The sequence below is a fragment of the Lithobates pipiens genome, unplaced genomic scaffold, assembly GCF_037356315.1.
Source record: "Lithobates pipiens isolate NorthernLeopardFrog02 unplaced genomic scaffold, aLitPip1_a1.2 Scaffold_8, whole genome shotgun sequence".
Classification (NCBI taxonomy): domain Eukaryota; kingdom Metazoa; phylum Chordata; class Amphibia; order Anura; family Ranidae; genus Lithobates; species Lithobates pipiens.
The window spans coordinates 134,894,114-134,914,629 of NW_027507903.1; the positions used below are offsets into that span (position 1 = coordinate 134,894,114).

Here is a 20,516-nt window from a genome sequence, read left to right on the forward strand (position 1 = left end):
GTCCCATGATGTACTGAAAGGAAATGGATTTTACAGGTAAGTATGACGAAAAAATAAAATAAAAATTCCTGCCAGTAAATGCCTTATACAGCCCACTTCCTGTTTCTTGTCTGGCAAAAAGTCTAGGGTTATCACATCTTGCACAGCTCTCTCTCACTCTCGTAAGAGTTTGCCAGTAGGGATGAGCTCAGGCGTGTTCGCACAGCATGTGCAGAGCCCGCCATGAACTCAGCGCGGCGCTGCGCTAACCACAGGCAGTGAGACATTTCCCGATCTCTGCAGCCGCACATTGGGAAAATGTCTCACCGCCTGTGATTAGCGCCGTGCCGACTTCCTGGCAGGCCTCTGCAAGTGGAGTGTCCGAACACGCCAGATCTCATCCTTATTTTCCAGGTAGGGAGGTGAGGCATAAGATGGCCAATAAGAGCTGCAGGGCTAGAGGTGTGCCTCTATGTAAAACCAGGAAGTGAACAGGCAGCAGCTTCAGCTGCCCACAGTTACAATGGACGCAGCCAGACTCAGTGGAGGGAGATTTCTGCAGCATATTTGGCATGAATACAGAATCGCAGTATATATAAAATCTGCAAAGTGGTTGGAAGGAAGCTTCAGAATGGCAAAGATGTTTTTATTACAAATTATTTGAGCGTACTGCAGTTCCTCTTTAAGTATGTCTATTACAATATTATGTGGCAAATGACTGCTGATTTTCTCAGACTGATGTTTTAAACTGAAACAAAGAATCTGATATATTAAAACTGAAGCTAGAGAGGTATCTTTTTATAGTCGGGGTAGAAAGTTTGTATTAGTACTCCTCCCTACAGGACTTTTTAGCCATGAGACAACTATTTTTGTCCTAATTTATATTATGTGTGATGTTGGCAGGGTTGGTGACAGCTAAACATAGACTACTTGTGCCATTTTCATTCTGTAATCGGGGGGGGGGGGGGGGGGCTCTGAAGTTGAATATCGCATTCAACTGTATCATTGCTGTATTCTCCTATTTTGATTTTTCAAGGGGGAGCCTTTTCACCCCAGAAGCTGCGTTGTAATGTGACGGCTGGTGTGCGCGGTGGAGTACACGCCATGGATATGCGATTACAGCGAATTGCACTGTTATACTTTTTTTTTTCTCTCAACTTAATCACATAATTACATTCCATTTCTGTTTAATTACCACATTACATTGCGATATGTTGCAGTGAAGAACTTTAGTATAACTAGATGCAAAACTTGAATTTTTAGCTTTGGATAGAGTGGAGAGGGATTAGAGCTCTTGTCTGTTTTTATTGCTGTCTGCGCCCCTTTAAGGAATTTCACCCTCTCTATTTGTCTTGTTTATCATTATCATTGTAAAAGAAAAATTCCACATCTTGGGTTGTCCCCAGAAAACCACCACTAATTCTGGTGACCTGGGGGGTCCCAAAAAACTCCCTTAATTTTCTGGTATTTCTCTCACTTCCTGTTTTGGCTATGGAACAGGAAGTGAAGGGAAATTTCCCCAATAGTAAACAGACGGTGGAAAGAAATCTGACAGGGGCTATAACCCTCCCTTATTCTATCTAATATGAAAATATTTTATTTTTTTTGCCCATAGTTCTTCTTCTTTTTTTTTTTATTTTATTTTTTTTTAAGAGTTGCATGACAAGGGAAATCACATTATATTCAATGGTGTCCATTCTTATCAGTGTGACTCAGCACAGCATGACTTTAGAAAAGGTTCTTGTGCTACTTTGGTGCGATTTATAGTCCAATTGGCCACATAGAGTATGCGAAGTTGCATCACATGTAAGCTCTAACGAGCAGAGCCCTTTGATTCCCCCTGTATTGAATTGTATTGTAATGTCTGACCTAATGTTGTAAAGCGCTATGTAAACTGTCGGCGCTATATAAATCCTGTATAATAATATTCACATAATCGCACTGAAATTGGCGTCGCATCGCATTGCAGGAGTGTGAACCGAGCCTTAGAAGCTAAACAATGGTTTGTTTAAAAAGGAAAATTCTGGCAGAAGAGGGAATTATCTTTTCATTACTGTGCTGTAAATACGTGCCAATATATTGTAGTAACGATATACCTGCTGAGACCTACCCATTATGGGAAATTCCTGGTTTCAGCTATCTCTGCAGAGTATCACAGGAATCCTGCATGTTTAACTTTTCCTGGACTGTTGACGGGCTAGGTTGGCGCAGTCGCACTGCAGCGCGGTCCACCCATGGCTGTGCACTGCATTACCAAATATAGTGCGTGACCATTTTTTGGTGCGTTAGGCAAGGCAGCCCTATTAATTTTTTACCTTTTAAAGTGGACGTAAACCCGATTGCTTTGGCACATATATCTGCAGCGTTTTCTTATCTCCCTTCAAAGCCCTAAGTCCCATTGCTTTTTCCTGCTCCGTTCTTCTGTTTATCAGCATGAAAACTTCAGACAAGTTCTCTGTCAACTGTGATAAAACCAGCCTGAAATTTGTGTCAGGTTGGGTGCTATACGTAGATTAGCAGAGAGCTGGTCTATTCACAACATAGCTCTGCAAGTCTCTGCCTATGTGGAGGGGGGTGTGTACCTTTCCTCCAATCAGCTGTTTCACAGTGTATGGCAAGAATCCACACCCACAGGTGAATTGGGAAGAGAAAATTTGAACAGAACATGCACTTTCTAAACAGTATATAAAGCTGAAGACAGAAGATATGCATGTAAAACTTATGTAGGGAAATTTGTTTCATCCCTGTGTATCATCTGAGGCTGTTCACTTCACTGGGTATATGTGAGGGATTACAAACTTTAATGTATTTTCTGCATTAGGGTAAAAAATATTTCAGTTTACTTACCTGAGCCCTCACTGTGCCTGTTTGTAGCGGCTTTTCTGAGGCCATTGGCTCCTACTTGTATCAAATCCTGTAACAAGGGATCAGGGGGTGGCGCTGAGCCGTGCTGTCTGTGCCTGTGGACCCAGGCAGTGTGGCTCAGGATCAAGCCCGCAGACGTGCTACCATAGGAAGTGCCTTCCTTTGGTGGAACACCAAGAAGAGGAGGAGCCAAGAGCCCTGGTGGGGACCTGGGAATAGGAGGATTGGAGCTGCTCTGTGCAATTCCATTGTACAGAGCAGGTACGTTTTATCATATTTTACAAGGAAAAAGCTCTAAGTGTAGTAAGACCAAGGAATCTCTTAAACCCAATGTAGGGTCACTCACATTTATTAGCTTAAAAACAGACTCATCCAAAAGTTTGGGACGCCATGATGTAGATTCACTGGAGGACAGGAGTTGGGCCTCATACCTACTTCAAAATGTACCTCTTGCGCCCTACACTCCCCCCCCAAATTTATCTTGTTTTTTTATTTAAAAAAAAAAACTACAATCACTTTAAGGCCTTGTTCAGACAGGACATGCTTATGTGGGCTTGTGTTTACCTACTGGTGGATGCTTCGGTGCGCCATGCCAATAAACATGTTGTATAATGCAACATGTTGTATAATGCCGTGTACACATGATTGGAATTTTGGCCAGCAAAAGACCGATGATAGCTTCTCATCGGAAAATACGACCGTGTGTAAGCTTCAATGGAATTTAGCTGTCCGAATTTCCGCCAGCAAAAAATTGATAGCATGTTCTCAATTTTCCCAACAGAGAAACTTTCTATCGGAAATTCCGATCGTGTGTATGCAATTCCGACACGCAAAGACTTACGCATGCTCAGATTCAACTACAAGATGGAAGCTATTGGCTACTGGCTATTGAACTTCCTTTTTTATAGTCCCCTCGTATGCGTTCTACGTCACCGTGTTCTTGGCGGTCGGAATTTAGTATGACCGTGTCGTGTGTATGCAGCTTGAGCGAAATCCCATCGGAATTCCGTCGGGAAAACCATCAGAGCTTTTTCCGACAAGATGGGAAATGTAGTTCCAAAACAACTGGGGTGCCAAGTTTCGCCATCACTGTCCTATTGGATGTGAGAGAACTCCATGGTTCAACCCTGCATAATCAATTTACTTCTGCTAGAAGAACTTAAGCTGATTGAAGCCGTCACTATCACTTATCGCGAGGACATGCCATTTTTGTCTTGCTCACTCGATGTCTTATTAGATAGTTTTGTTGAATCGGACATGGGTTTTTTTTTTTTTGGTTTTTTGTTTTGTCGCACCGTCTATGACCGCCATCAGAGGTGTTTTCAGCCCAAATGAGTAGAAGCTGTGGCATCAAAGGTATGCTAGCTAGCAACGCACTTGTTACCATAACAACCAATCGGAAACCTTTTTTTTTTTTTTTTTACCCTGCATTAACAATGACATTTGCATGCAGCTGGTTGCTATGGGCGATAAGACATTCCATTCATATTTTCGCATAGAGAGAATTTTTTTCTTTTGGGGAACAACCTTTGAACAAACGTCCATTGAGGTATGTTAATGCTCATTCGTGCTAAGTAAAAAAAAATAAAACACACTAACACAGGTGAAAACACATGCAGATTTTCTTATTACCATAATGGATGTGAATCGGCCCCGTAATGGTTACAAGGGTTGGAGAACGCAGTATGCTGAGGGCTGTTTAGGAAGAACGTCAGTGCAGAAAGACTTCAGGCTTTTTATTCGTTCAGAAAAAGACAATTCTAAACGCTGTTCTAATGGAATCCTCCACCTTTTTAGATTTTTTTCTTTTCTTTTCTTTTCTTTTTTTTTTTTTTTTGTTCTTGCGCTTTTCATAAAATGAATTGAAATGAGAATGAATCATAACCCAGACCGAGGAATACAGCCCACACAGCCATTTGTTTTGTGTTATATTGCATGTAACAGGTAGGCAGCATGACTCCATACATGAGGCATGCTTTCCCCCACAGCGCAGCATATGTCATGTACATAACAAATGGGCTTGTTTTTTTATTTATCGTTTCAAACGTTCTACGCAGTTGTCTTGAAGCTCATACCCGTCATCTGTGTGCTGAGATCATTCCTTCACATGGTGCAGTTCATTACAAGCAAGAATAAAATAAGGATTACGTTGAGGGGCAATTCAAAGTAGCAGAAGAACGACTTACAGCACTGCATAGAGACAAAGCGATCGATTCCAGCAGCTGACAGGGCAGGGATGGTTGGGCTTTGGTACAGAAGATCCCCATGCAGATGTGAGTATGCACACAACGGGTACATAAGTAAGGGCTCATTCACACATGCATCTATACTGCCATCCCCGTTCCACAAGTGCTGAAGAGGCTACAGTATATGTCACCTCCTCGCCGCTTGCTTTACCCTTAAAAGCTGCACCCTAGGAAACTCTCCCTTGCAGTGCGACTGTGCCTGCCCTGCAATGGTTTCCTGCTTGTTTAGGTCTAGGGCAGAGGTTTTCAATTTATGGGCCTCAAATGTGGCCCCTGACATCACCAAAGGGCCGCACATAATGTTCAATATATGTAATGCTTGAGAGGACTGTCAGAAACTGCAGATCTAATAGAGGAAATGAGGGTCGGAGAGTGTGGACAGGCTCCAGAAGACAATATGAAACTGGGAGTATGAGGGTGGTAGGGATCAATGCTCCACATCATCTTCTCCCCCATGTTCCAGCGGTCTCAGGTCCTGACATCATCAAGGTCATGAAGCCCTGCATTGGATATGACGGAGGGACCGTCCACCCCTGGAGCATAGGGGAGCGATGTCTGCCGGAGGAGCAGAGGATTGGCTAAATATAAGTGATTTCACTCTCATAGAGGAAACAAGCAGGCAACCCATGCAGAGGGGGTGCAGTCCTACTGCAAGGGAGAGTTTTCAGATTTCCCGGTGTTAGGCTGCATTCACACCTGAGCGTAGCATCTTTGAACGCTTTTCTGACGTTTTTTCACGCATTTTTAATGCGTGATTTTGCGCATTTCTATGCAGCATTTTTGGTCTTTTGCATTTTTTTATTAGCCAATAGAGAAAACTGTTATCTGTTGCATCATTTGTTCCTAGGTCTTTTCAGCTTTTTTAGCTTTTGCATTAGCTTTTATTTCTTTTTATTATTAATAATTTACAATATTATGTTTTTTCGTCATGGTAAGGGGTTCGCATTCAGTTTAGGTTAGGGTTAGGATTAGGAGTTTGGGTTAGAATTATTTTTATTTCATTTATTATTATTATTATTTATTATTATTATTATTCAAATAATAATACACAATCATAATAAATATAATTAAATTTAATACTGATTAACAATAAAAATAATTAAAAAAAAGGACCCCCTTAACTTTACCCCTTATAAAATAAAATAATAAATACCTAAACACCCCAACACAATTTATTATTAATAATATATTTCATTTTTTATGATTTTTAGTTGTGTATTTATTTTACATTTATTTATTCATCTATTATTACTATTTTTTTTTATTTGAGCAGAAAAACGTGCAAATGGCGTGTTTCTATTCATTTCTATGGGAATACAAATGCGCCAAAAACGCCTAAATCTGCCCAATTTGAGCGACAAATAAAGCTCCAGAACTTGTTTTGTGTTTCAGGCATTTGGCTTTAGGTGTATTAGGCTTAACCACTTCAAAATCAGTCACTTTTGCACTTTCATCTGCCAAGGACAATTTTCAGCTTTCAGCGCTGTCGCACTTTGACAATTGCGCAGTCACACAACACTGTACCCAAATGAAATTTTTAGCATTTTCTTCCCGCAAATAGGGGTTTTTATTTTCTGCTAAAAAAAAAAGACTGAAATTTTTGAAAAAAAAAAACTGATGGGCACTGATGGGCATTAATAGATGGCACTGGATAGGCAGCACTGACAGGCATTACTAAGTGGCATCTGAAGGGCGCTGACCGGTATTACGGATGGGGCACTGATTGGCACATTTATGAGCACTGCCACTGACAGGTGTTCTTTATGGGACACAACCTGGCAGCTGATGGGGGCTGTACTGATAATCATATGACGTCCAATCAGGATAACTAAACCACTTTGCCAATGTCATATTGCTATATGGCTGGCGGGTGGCAGGTGGTTAAGGCTGGCCATACATTGTACAATTTTTCCTTTTTGCATTTACCAAAATCATATCACCTGAATACTTTCAATTTGTATGCAATCAGGCAGACCCTTGCACTAGATAGTTGAAGGCAAATCTAAAGGATATTGATTAAGAAAATTGTATAATGTATGGCCAGCTTTAGGTTGATTCATCCCCCTTAACTCTTAGACTAACCAATCTTTTGAAAATTAAATTTTTTTAACAAAATTCCACCAGGGTATAGCCAGCTTTAGGATTACAAGAAGGATTGGTGTGATTTGAGGCTGAATGCTAATTCACTGACATAGATACCAGGATTCTAATGCTGCGTACACATGATCAGAGATTTCGTCTGAAAAATCTTGGATGGTTATGGAATTCCGCTGAAGCTTGGCTTGCATACATGTGGTCACACAACTTCTTGGAGCTTTTGACCGTCAAGAACACGGTGACGTACAATACTATGACAAGTCGAGAAAATTAAGTTCAATGTTTCCGATCATTGCGTAGGAATTTTGCATGTCCGATTTGCTACAGACGATCGGAATTTCCGATCTGAACTTTTTCCATTGGAAAAATAGAGAACCTGCTCTCAATCTTTTGCTGGCGGAAATTCTGCCAGCAAAAGTCCGATGGAGAATGCATACGATCGGAATTTTTCGACCAAAAACTCTCATCGGACTTTTGCTGGCGGGATTTCCGATCGGCTTTAGTGTTCGTACAAAATAAAAACTAGTCTGCCTTGAATGCTTGACTAATGTGCCCTGGGTGTTTGGCTGTCTCTCCTAGATGCTTTTCCTCCTGGCAGCTGCATTTTGGTAGAAAAAAACGCTTGTAAAAGTAAAACCTTTTAGTTGCGCCAAGTGCTTGGGCAATAATTCGATTGGGCAGAATAATAATTTATTCTGGCTATTTAAAATGAATTCTACATTTCGGCACATCAAGCATTTCTTCTGCCAGAACCAGTGGCGACTGTAATGCAGGGTGCCGCCCCCCCAATCCATACATCTGGCCACCTAATCATGGATTCATGCAGGGTGCCTGAAGCATGGATTTCAATGGGGTTTTTGAAATCCATGTGAGTGGGGGTTTGTTTGCCGCCCCCCTCCCCCCCCCCAAATATTGAGCACCAGCCACCATTGGTCAGAACAGTGTTGCTCGTGGACACACTGGCAGTGTTTATTTTTGTAGAAAGGCTGGTGTATAGTATTTGCACTGATCACTGCATTAGTGTCACTATTGATGTTGGTGTCAGTGTACCCCCCAACCAGCATCAGCTAGTGTCAGATTGCCTCCCACACACAGACATGCGGCAGAATATATTTTGGCCGAAATGCATGAAGAAATGTGGTTTCATTTTTTTTTTTATTGGATATATAGAGATATATAGATAGATGGATAGATAGATAAATATTTTCCCATCATTTTTATTGTTTTCTGGATAATTTGTACAAACAAGAGGTTATCATACAGAATGTGTCAAATAGCCCTTGTATTGGAAGAATGGTGAATACGGTATGTGTGGTTCATCTGATAATAATTTGTACTCTTAACATAATAGCAATTGTTAAGCGTTGATAAACGGTTGGATCATTTTACAGTTTTGAGCAGAAAGTAAAGAATATTGTCTTATTTTTCAACATCTTTAGCCTTTTTTTTTCCTTTTTTATATAATAACCTCAGTGGTGTGTTTATTTTTTTATTTTATTTTAAAAAATGTTATAAATGTAATTTTCATACAGTGTTGCATGACCGCGTAATTGTCAGTTAAAGCAACGCAGTGACGAGCAGCAAAACATGGCCTATGGTATATATTTTTGGGGGATATTTATTAAAGTAAAATCGGTTTTCTTTATTTTTTTCAAAATTGACGCTTTTTTTGTTTATAGCGCAAATAATAAAAACCGCAGAGGTGATCAAACACCACCAAAAGAAAGCTATATTTGTGCGAAAAAAAGGACGTCAATTCTGTTTGGGTGCAACGTCGTACGACTGCGCAATTTGTCAGTTAAAGCGACGCAGTGCCGAATCGCAAAGTGCTCTGGTCAGGAAGGGGTAGAATCTTCCGGGGCTGAAGTGGTTAAAAATGATGCATATTTGTAGACACCAAAGGAAATGGTAAGAATCAAACACACATATTAGGAAATGCTTTATTTTGGAAACATCCAGAGGCATTTTCCTTTATCATCTTACTGAGTACCATATACATGTATGTGTGTCGGCATTTTGCTTCTTGTTTTGATGATTAGAGAATAGGAAGTACGTTGTTGTATATGTAAAGGTAGGTAGGACTGGCTGGCACAGCACGCTTACACCAGACAAAGCAAATAAGTGGATTTAAAAAAAACAAAAAAACTATCAATTATAGCATTAACTGCAGTACAATAACCGGCTCCACACATCAAACAAGCACCATTTATTGCTGCAAAATGCTCATAAATGTTGTCTTTTTTTTTTTTTTTTTGCATTGTTTATGAAAAGATAGGTAAAGAAAAATTTTATGCACAGCTGTCTGTTTAAAATATGTCCTTTTAATAATAGGCATGGAAAATAAAAATGTCAGTAGATCTGTGCAGCAGAGAGAATGCACATTCTGCTCAGACACATCCCAGCCTAGCAGAAATCCAATGACCTGGTCACAGACTCTTGTGTGTGATAACATTGGAATTCTGCTCTGATCCCCCCAGGGTGCCCACTGATAGCACCTGCAGCCCACTGCTGCAATAATACAAGAGTTAGATAAGGACACGATGTCTGACTTCATATCCAATGTTGTTATGGCAAATGTATTTCTATATGTTTTATAGTATAGCGTCTGCATGGATTCAAATATAGACTGAAAACTATTCTAGGGTGACTTTTTCTTTATCAAATGCCCCTAAATAATGGGCAGCCAGCCAGTTGATGACAAATTTTGAACGTACGATATACCAAAAAGTGCAGTCCTAAAAAGTGAAACGGCAACATATTTCCAAAATATTAGGTGAAAAAAAATCTCATCTTCATGGAAAAGTCCAAAAACACTCCAGCGCTCAGACAGAGATGCACCCAATGGTATTAGAAGACGTAATGCTTCTTCCGATGCAGGGAATCGTCAAACAACTGCAAACATTCACAAAGGAAGGTACAAATGCCTTGTACATTACCACCATACAAGTTTATGAAATGCCAAGAACAAATGGACACTCGCAAACACAGAAAACAGCAGGCATATTATTATTATACAGGATTTATATAGCGCCAACAGTTTGTGCAGCACTTTACAACATCGGGGGAAGACAGTGCAGTTACCATAAAATGAAATACAGGAGGGATCAGAGGGCCTTGCTCATTAGATCTTACAATCTAGAAGAGGAGGGTGGAGCAAAGGGTAGTAGCTGTGGGGGATGATCAAATGGACAAAATGAAAATGATGTCATCCATCCATCGCACGGTTGGAAGGCTGACATGTTTCAGGTGACATGCCCCCTTCCTCAGAGCTAAACCAACCTCGTACAATGTCACAACTTAATTGATCACACATCAGAAGCAGCGCCCTCCTTTAACGAGCGAGTGGGTGGGGCTTATGTTTTGCCTTTGTAAATCTAAGCCCCACCCACTTTCTGGTTAAGGAGGGGGCTACTTCTGATGTGGAACTATTTAAGTTGGGACATTATGAGGTTGGTTTAACTCTGAGGAAGGGGGCATGTCCCCTGAAACGCATCAGCCTTGCAACCTTGTGATTTATTGACTTATAGCTGGAGTTCAACCATGAATGCATATAATCACATACATGAATGTATACATAACAACATGTGCAAATTACAATGTGCAATAAGTGCATCCACACAATAATTGAGATTTGATGATCCATACAGGACCATCCATGAACGATTACATCAATGTGCTCTTGATAGTCGCACCCAGGAGAATCTGAAATTACACCTATAAACCCATTGAAAATAAGTGTTAACCCCAGTAGTCAAATGCAGGAATCCATAAGTCCTTTTAGATAACAATAAGGACACAAACAGATCACATACATTGCTTACCAGACTACTCTGACCCGCAAGTATTGAGTGGTTTCATGCGCTTGTGGGAACAATCCCAAACTCTGAAGGCAAGCTGTGCGCCTCCAAAGTTAGCCGACAGCCCATGTGACCCTGTTGTGCTCTGAGCCGGCAGCCCTGAATCCTGTTCATACAGGGGATTTTGGGTTTGTTTCTTTTTTTTTTTTTTAACACTGCACTTTTGGTTTATAATCTGTCCCTATAATACTTACCTGTCAGAGAAGACTTCTAAAAAGCTGCCATGCGGCAACTGCCTTTTAGCTCTCAGGTAGCAAGTCATCTGCTCAGCTTCATTGTCAAGGATCTGATGTCCCAGGTTCTAGTAAATGATCCAGGTCAGTGAAGGTCGGTGCACTTGGAGCTTCTTGACCAGGAAAGCATTTTAAGGACATTTTCTTTTTATAGTTACGTGAGCAAAATTCACCCTGTCTATGGCTAACTTTGGGTAGCTGTTGGGCATTTGGACCATTACCACTCAGCATGGTACTCTGAGTCCAAAGAGGTCTCAAACAATTTAACCCTAATAGAGAACAATGACCCTTGAGATATGGTATGTACAATAATTACAGCATAGTATGATGCTGGTGTTTGGTGTCTGAAGTTTTTCCAGTCTCTGATCTCAGTAGAGATGTTACGAGCCCTACTCATGTATACATCAGTGCCTAAGGGTAGTGGTTGGAGTTGAGGTCTTATCTACTACTGACCACCCTTTTTTTTTTTTTTTTCCCCCACTAGTTCTTTATTTATGCAAAAGGGCTGAGAGTCCATTAAAACATCAAATTCTACAGAATACATCTAATCTCTTTTAGTATTGATACATTTTAGGGTAGCTTTATATTCCACAAAATATATATATATATATATATATATATATATATAATGAAATATAATGAAGTTGCAAGAGGATTGCTGCACAAACAATGAAAATTTGTTAGTAAAAAGTTACATCAAACATCAGCCATTCTTAGGTGACGTTTCTGGCTAACAATGATGCCGCCCTTCTTCGTGGCCACATACCTAACAGTAGGTATGTGGTCGTAAAGAAGGACGGTATCATTGTTAGCCCGAAACGTCACTTAAGAATGGCTGATGTTTGTAACTTTTTACTAACAAATTTTCATCGTTTGTGCAGCAATCCCCTTGCAATTTTTTATATTTGAGTCCCTGAGAAGGACTAGATTGCTTGCACATGATTTCCAATAGACCGTTCAGTGCACCTCACCCATTGACTTATATATTTATTTATTTTTATTAATCCATCCTCAACAAAACTACTTCTTATCTTCATAATTTGGGAAGTAACTTCCAGTAATACTTCAGGTTTTGACTCTTCAGTTTACCTTTTCATTTTTTAATTAAGAAAGCAAAACAGAGGGGGGGAAAAAAAAGAGGGGGACAGACAACCTATTCTCATGGGAGTATGGACGACTCCCATGTATTAATGAAGACCAGGGCGGGGGGTCCTCATTCCCCCCAATATATTCCCCCTCTTCTGACTATACAAATAGATCCCAAGATGACCATGTTTTAGGCCCCTTTCACACTGGGGTGGCGGCGGCAGTAAAGCGTATTTGCGGAGGTATTCGGCTGGTAGCGGGGCCCTTTTATCCCCTGCTAGCGGCCGAAAAAGGGTTAAAACTACCCGCTTTGTCGGTGGTATAGCCGCGCTGCACCATTGATTTCAATGGGCAGGAGTGGTGTATACACCGCTCCTTCACCGTTCCAAAGATGCTGCTAGCAGGACTTACTTTAGCGTCCTACCAGCACCCTCGGGGCTTTCACACTTGAGACATAGGAGCGGCTCTTTCAGGGCACTTTGCAGGCGCTATTTTTAGCACTGTAGCGTCTGCAAAGCACCCCAGATTGAAAGGGGTCTTAGTGTATTGCTTTTTTTCTATCTTGGGCCGAGAGCACTAGGGTCTTCCATCCATGGCACCGATACTTCTAATCCTGTTAAACCACATAGCAATAGAAGGAGATTTATAGTCCCTTCAACAGAGAGTAATACAGACTTTGGCGGCATTAACCAGATGACATGGCACAGGTTTTTTGTATATCTGTGGTGGAATTTGTGAACAGTGAAGCAAAAAAAAAAAGCAGGATCTTCTTTTTTTTTTTTAGATCTTATCTGTACCTCCTGCCAGTACTGTCTAATCTATGGACAAGACCAGAATATGTGAAATAAAGTCCCCTGTTCCTCTCTGCATCACCAGCAGCGATCTAAGGTCTCTGGAAAAAAATTGCAAAGCCTTGACGGGGTATAATACCATTGCATCAATTTATAGTTAGATTCCTGGATTCACATACAGATGAGTTCAATGAGAGATGGATAATCTGATGCTGAGCTGGAGTAAAGGTCTTACTGAGATCTCTTTCCCGTTTACTAAAGCCCAGCATCACAAAATCATCTGTGGGAGCAATTAACAAAGCATATATCTTGGAAATTGTCAGAGGAAGTGGTTCCTTTTCATCACAATATGATTCAAATGTTTGTTGACATTGATACTTCGTCATGATCCTAAGGATCCAAAAAAATGGCGTAATTGCAATGCCAGCCAGAATTGTATTTTATATTTTACTCCTATGTGTATTCTTTCCAGATGAAGAAGAAATGGGGCAGGCTTGGATTTTCTATTACTGTACTTGATCTATGAAAATTTGTTGGAAATTTGGAGATGGAGACATTGTTGCATTCCTGGTCATTTTTGGGAAGATTGATGGTACAATTTATCAAAATCCCCACATCAGATAACCCCCTAGAAGTGCTCTCCCGAGGGGGTTACCTTGCAGGCACGCTCCCGAGTCCAGCACTCAGCGTCCATAGCCATCGGATGTGTGACTCTGCCACGGCGCCCGCATCATTGGATTAGATTTATAGCAGCAGGAGCTAATGGCTGCGCTGCTATCAATCTATCCAATCAAGAGCCGAGAACCCCAGGCAAAGAGACGGCACATCCCCCCCCCCCCCCCGTTAAGTACCAGGGCTCAAGTAAGTAAAACGGGAGCTGGGAGTCGGTCACTGCCAGGTGTTTTTTCACCTTAATGCATAGGATGTATTAAGGTGAAAAAACAAAAAGGTTTACAGCCCCTTTTAAATTCTGTATGTCTGCACCAATCAATCATTCTGCCAAGGTGGGCAGCTTGATGGTATTTAAATGCATCTGGGACAGCTACTCCGCCAAAGCACTTGGGTATCATCAGGAGGCATCTACTAATCCTTTGACTTATCTACTGACTTTTACAAGTAGTCTAAATTTGCATATTATTAGTGCTTTTTAGTCAGCTTAAGCCAGCCATAGATGGATCGAATCTCAGTCAATTTCACTATATTGCTGGTGATCAATATTATACATGATTTATATTGCAATTATAGCAATACAATTTAATATAGGAGGAATCAGAAGGCCCTGCTCCTTGGAGCTTACAATCTAGGAGGGAGGGTCAAGTGATACAAAAGGTAATAGCTGTGGGGAATAAGCTAATGGAGAAAATAACAGTACAGTTGTTAGGTGGGGGCAGAATAGGCTTCTCTGAAGAGAAAGGTTTTCAGTGATCGTCTGAAAGCAAACAGGGAGGAGATAGACGGATTGGGGTAGGGAGTTCCAGAGGCTTTGAAAAGTCCTGGAGGCAAGCATGGGAGGAGGTGACGAGGGAGCTAGAGAGCAATATGTTTTGGGAGGAATGAAGAGAATGATTAGGTTGGTAGTTTGAGACTAGGTTAGTGATGGAGCTGGAGGCCAAGTTATAGGTGGCTTTGTAAGTTGTTAGTATTTTGAATGTAATCATGATGTTTTCCCATTGTGTCTTGCAGTTTTTATTGGCAGAGAAGAGTGAGTGCTCGGTGACATGCTGTTTTTCTGGTAGAGGTTATGAAAACAAGACACATCATGGTTTTATCGTATTGGACTTCGATAAATATCTTTTTGACATGTTTACGCTTGAGCCTCCAGGAGACACCAACTGAAATCCTCCCATGGTTTACTGAACAGTCTTTTGTACCACAGCCTGCCTCATCCATCGGTCATTTGCCAGAGGCAGAGGACATTTCAACGCAGACACCAGCATGGCTTCTGGATAATGAGGTACAAGTTTTGGATCAAAGTCAAACTGAAAGGAATCTATCATCTGATCTAAACCATGAGCAGTCCATTTTAGGATCAGAGCAACTACACACTGATATTTCATTACTTAACAAGACTTGGATAGAGAATGAAACTGTACAGTCAATCACGCCGACTTACAATCTAACAGATGAGCATCTGACAGAGGTAGCAATTGAAGAACCTCCAACTGTGCCACTTGTCATTGACTCTCAATTATCAACATCTCACTGGCCTGAAATCTCTTCTGCGTTCTCTACGTCAGACTTTTCCAAGGCCGCTATCTTTCCACTTGATCCTATTTATGAGCCAGAATCCAGCTTGGATGAAAGTTCCCACTATCTGCTAAAAGAATCGGATGTTCTGTCCACAATAGCATTAAGCAGTTCCTCTTATCCAGATGTCGTATCTGATGTCTCTTTACAGCCATATATCTGGGACATATCAGAAACAACTGACATTGATCAGCAGACACATGAAGAGGAAAATATCACAGAAACACAATATTTTGTGACACACAAAAAGGATGACCGAGATGGATTTCCAGCCACTGAAGATGTCCCACTTGTTACCTCTGAGATACTTCCTAGAAAAGTCATTGAAGATTCCACAATACAACACAGAAAAGACACAGATGAAGACGAAATATTCGGTTTATCCGTGGCTGAAAACATCACAGGTAAGAGCACCTGTAGAACATGTATAACAGAGTAAGAAAGAAGGGGTGATTTAGAAGAAGAGATGAGTAAATGGCTACAACATAGAAAAATTCAAAGCTCAAAGTGTACCTAAATCCCAGAACAAAGAATTAGTATTACCAGTCCTTCGATGTGGAGGCTGCATTCGTTTTCTTTTCTTTTTTTTATACTTTTTATGCTTTGTTTTAATCTGGTAATTCTGTCAATAACTTCCTGTCCTAGAGTGGCAACTGTACTAATCTGATTTTCCTAGGACAGGACATGTAATTCAACATCCTGGCAGAACAAATTCCTACTTGCAACTTGATTTTGTCGATGGAGGAATCTGAACCTGAAATTGTATCTGTTTATGGTCAGCTTAATCCTACATCTAGCTCAGTGGTCTCCAAACTGTGGCACTTTTCTTTCCTTTAAGTGGCTGTTGAGGCATTTTTCCTCTAATGGGGCATAAATCCTGTTACTGACACCAATGACGGGCACTATTCCTTCCACTGACACCAATGACGGGCACTATTCCTTCCACTGACACCAATGACGGGCACTATTCCTTCCACTGACACCAATGACGGGCACTATTCCTTCCACTGACACCAATGACGGGGCACTATTCCTTCCACTGACACCAATGACGGGGCACTATTCCTTCCACTGACACCAATGACGGGGCACTATTCCTTCCACTGGCGCCAATGACGGGGCGCTATTCCTTCCACTGGCGCCAATGACGGGCCGCTATTCCTTCCAATGACGGGCCACTATTCCTTCCACTGACACCAATGACGGGTCACTATTCCTTCCACTGACACCAATGACGGGTCACTATTCCTTCCACTGACACCAATGACGGGTCACTATTCTTCCTACAGACATTTCACTGGCGCCAATGATGGGGCGCTATTCTTCCTACAGACATTTCACTGGCGCCAATGATGGGGCGCTATTCCTTCCACTGATACCAATATTGGGGCGCTATACTTCCTACAGACATTTCACTGACACCAATGATGGGGCACTATTCCTCCCCCTATTGTTTACTCCCACTGATGCCAGGACAGTTTTAACTCCCAATGGCCACAGTCCAGCCCCCTAAAGTCTGAAGAACAGTAAACTAGACTTTTGTTGAGAAAGTTTGGAGACCCCTAATCTAGCTGATTTCCCACTATCATGTAGTTGTAAACTGCATAAAATTATTACCCATGGTTGAATATATTAGCTTGGTTTTCCATGCTAATGTCTTAGCTCTGATAGGATTCCCATTTATCAGCACAGGTAAACTAGATACTGTATTTTCACATGCATCATTAATACAGAATAGTGTTATGTTGTTGTTATCGTCCATAATATGAATAATGAAGAGGCAGTGCATCTCTTTGTTGCTCCACTGAAAAGATGTCAGGTTTGCACCCACCTTTCCCATAGATAAGCGATGACTGTAGGCAAGTGCAATCTACTTTCTCCACTGCAGGTGGCGCTCAACCACAGTAGCGTTGCATAGGGAGAGGAAGACGGGAGAAACGTGGTTCCTTTATGGTTTTTCTGGGTCAGGGAGCTATCCGATTGGATGTTTCCGCCCCATGTGACTCTGGCATCCATCTTGGGCCAGGTAGAGTCTATTGAAGACCCCGGCTCCCAGGCTTGGCATGCATTTTGCATGTGGGTAGTGTAGGGGCAGGGCAAACATATGTCAGGGACAGTATTAATGGTAGGGAGAGGTTTCAGAGGACTAAAGAAAGCGCAGGGACGTGCTAACCCTTTTGGAAACCTCCCTGTTTATGCGCAGACTGCCTAGGCTGCAGTCCATCGCTCCAGACAGATGATGTCGGTGCATCTGAGACCTGCTTCTACACTGATCGCTGACTGGTTACTGCTGCCGCACAACGCTGGCCACTGGTAGGGTGACATTTGCCCCACCAAGTTTCACCTGACTAGCCAATACCAATGCAGAACATTGTAGAGAGATGGCTTCTCCACACTGCTACATTAAGGGGTCTGAAGTACAGTCTGCTTCTTTATTAAACGGGGAAGACCCATTGAAATCCCTTTAAAATATCATTCTAGAAAGCCATACATAATCCTAAAGTGGACCTGTGGTCATAAGACCTTCCCACTACCCTACCCTCCTAACTCACTTACTATAAAAGATAGCAGAAGGCATAAAACTGACTTGGCATAGAAAACACCGCTTCAGGGTGCCATAGTGGGCTATGGGAATCGGCCAGTAAGAATCTGTCTCTTGTTTAATCTGCCCCTTCATTAGATGTCATGTGACCAGTGTGCCAGTATGTTGTCATGTAACTGACTGTTGTGAGTTTAAAAGCCAACTCCACCTATATGACCATGTTTCCTGTCCCACCCACATTTATGGAACATGATCAGAGTCCACAGCCCTCCACCCTCAGACAATGGGGGGTAGACAATGGCCCTGCAGGAGTGATTCCTGCATTATCACTGTGCTGATGGGGGGGGTAATCAAACAAATTTCTTTCCTGCAGCCCATAGTTACAGGAAAGACATTCGCTCCGTGTATGGCTGGCCACAGATCTCTAGATTGAGACAAGTACATACTATAGAGTGATATGCTTTCTTCATATTTCATGTCTGAGGTTTACAACCACTTTAATGTCTTCTGCTGTCTTTTGTGGGTTTTTCTTTGTAATGTAGTTGTTGTGTTTATTTTTTTTACTATGGTTCTGTCTCAGGTTAAAAAAAAAAAAAAAATCGCCAGCTTGCAGATTTGTATATAGACTAGACCATTTTACAAGCATGTTATGTGACATAAACTCCAAGCAGCAAAAGGATCAAAAATAACGTTTTTATTTATTTATTTTTTTGACCACATCCGATGATGGCTAGTTGACCAAGAACTCCAGTGTCCCCCTGGGCAACGTGCCTACTAGGAAATCCTTGCTGTATTTACACAACCTGCTTGCTTTACACACACAGATGGTTTTGTGCGCAGCGTGTGAATGGAGGTGGGGGAGGCTGTGCATTGCGATGTATGAGTGGGGGTGGACTTTATATAAACACAAGCTCTGCAGGTGTATACAGAGGCTCTGGCGGTGGGGGATGCTGGCCCTTCACCTCTGCAGAACACAAGTCTAGACAGATGTATATGGAAAGGGTTTTCTGCCTTATGTATGGCTATGCATTGAATAGACCATTATTATTATTATTATTCAGGATTTATATAGCGCCAGCAATTTACGCAGCGCTTTACAATATAAAAGGGAGACAATACAGTTACAATACAATTAAATACAATTAAATACAAAAGGATTAAGAGGACCCTGCTCAGAAGAGCTTACAATCTAAAAGGGTGGGGCAGGTGGTACAGAAGGTTATAACTGTTGGGAATGAGTTTATGGAAGTGGTAGGAGATTAGTATGAGACGTGATAGGCTTCCCTGAATAGATGTGTTTTCAGGGATCGTCTGAAGGTAGCAAGAGTAGGGGATAGCCGGACCGGTGGAGGTAGTGAGTTCCAGAGGATTGGAGAGACTCTGGAGAAATCCTGGAGACGAGTGTGGGAGGAGGAGACGAGAGAGCTTGAGAGTAGGAGGTCTTGAGAAGAACGGAGGGGACGGTTTGGGTGATATTTGGAGACAAGATTGGTGATGTAGCTCGGGGCAGAGTTGTGAATGGCTTTGTATGTTGTGGTTAGTATTTTGAATTTAATTCGCTGGGTGATTGGGAGCCAGTGTAGGGATTGGAGGAGAGGGTTGGCAGACACTGAGCGGTTGGTAAGGTGGATAAGTCTGGCAGCAGCATTCATGATAGACTGAAGAGGAGATAGCCTATGGAGAGGCAGGCCAATGAGAAGGGAGTTGCAATAGTCAAGGCGAGATATAACAAGGGAGTGAATGAGGATCTTGGTAGTTTTAATTGTTAAAAAGGGGCGAATTTTAGAGATGTTACGGAGGTGAAGTCTACAAACTTTTGACAGCGATTGGACTTGGGGCTGAAATGACAAGTCAGAGTCTAGGATTACACCTAGTACCCTGGCGTGAGGGGAGGGCCTGATGGTTGCATTGTTGATTTTGATGGAAAAGTCATGGAGGGGGGCATGTGCAGGGGGGATTATTAATAGCTCAGTTTTAGAGAGGTTTAGTTTAAGGAAATGGTGTGACATCCATGCTGATATGTCAGTTAGCAGGTTAGTAATGCGAGAGGAGACTGAAGGAGTGAGGTGAGGAGTAGACAGATAGATTTGGGTGTCATCGGCGTACAAGTGGTATTGGAAGCCGTGGGCGGTTATCAGGTGACCAAGGGAGGAGGTATAAATAGAGAAGAGAAGGGGTCCAAGAACAGAGCCTTGGGGGACCCCCACAGAAAGGGGCAATGGAGAGGAGGATACAGAGTTGTAGGTGACACTGAAGGAGCGCTGTGATAGATAGGCAGAGAACCAGGAGAGCGCAGAATCTCGGAGGCCAAGGGAATGTAGTTTATTGAGGAGGAGCGGGTGGTCAACAGTATCAAAGGCAGCAGAGAGGTCAAGTAGTAGGAGTATGGAGTACTGGCTGTTGGTTTTAGCAGTTAGTAGATCGCTCATACAAAATGACTTGTGTCTTTGCACCATGCATGCTCAGTGTAGGAGGGCTGTTTATCTTAGAGCAAAGTCAAACATACTCCTAGGGTTTTGTATTTTTTTTTTTTTTTCATGATGGGTCAACCTTGCATGACCTCCCTGGAAAAA

The 20,516-nt window shown here is 41.9% G+C and overlaps 1 protein-coding gene across 3 annotated transcripts in view; it reads left to right on the top strand.

Moving 5' to 3' along the window:
* The window catches only part of PRRT4 (proline rich transmembrane protein 4), a 61,741-nt gene that overhangs the window by 10,831 nt on the left and 30,394 nt on the right, over positions 1–20,516 (top strand). The window contains exons 2-3 of one of the 3 annotated variants that reach the window (XM_077472848.1): positions 13,148–13,251; positions 14,838–15,805. In XM_077472848.1, the coding sequence (XP_077328974.1) occupies positions 14,896–15,805 (910 nt within the window). In that variant the 5' untranslated portion in view covers positions 13,148–13,251; positions 14,838–14,895. Of the gene's footprint in view, positions 1–4,999; positions 5,118–13,147; positions 13,252–14,837; positions 15,806–20,516 lie in introns of those variants that run through there. The other 2 variants (XM_077472849.1, XM_077472847.1) reach the window with 2 other exon arrangements.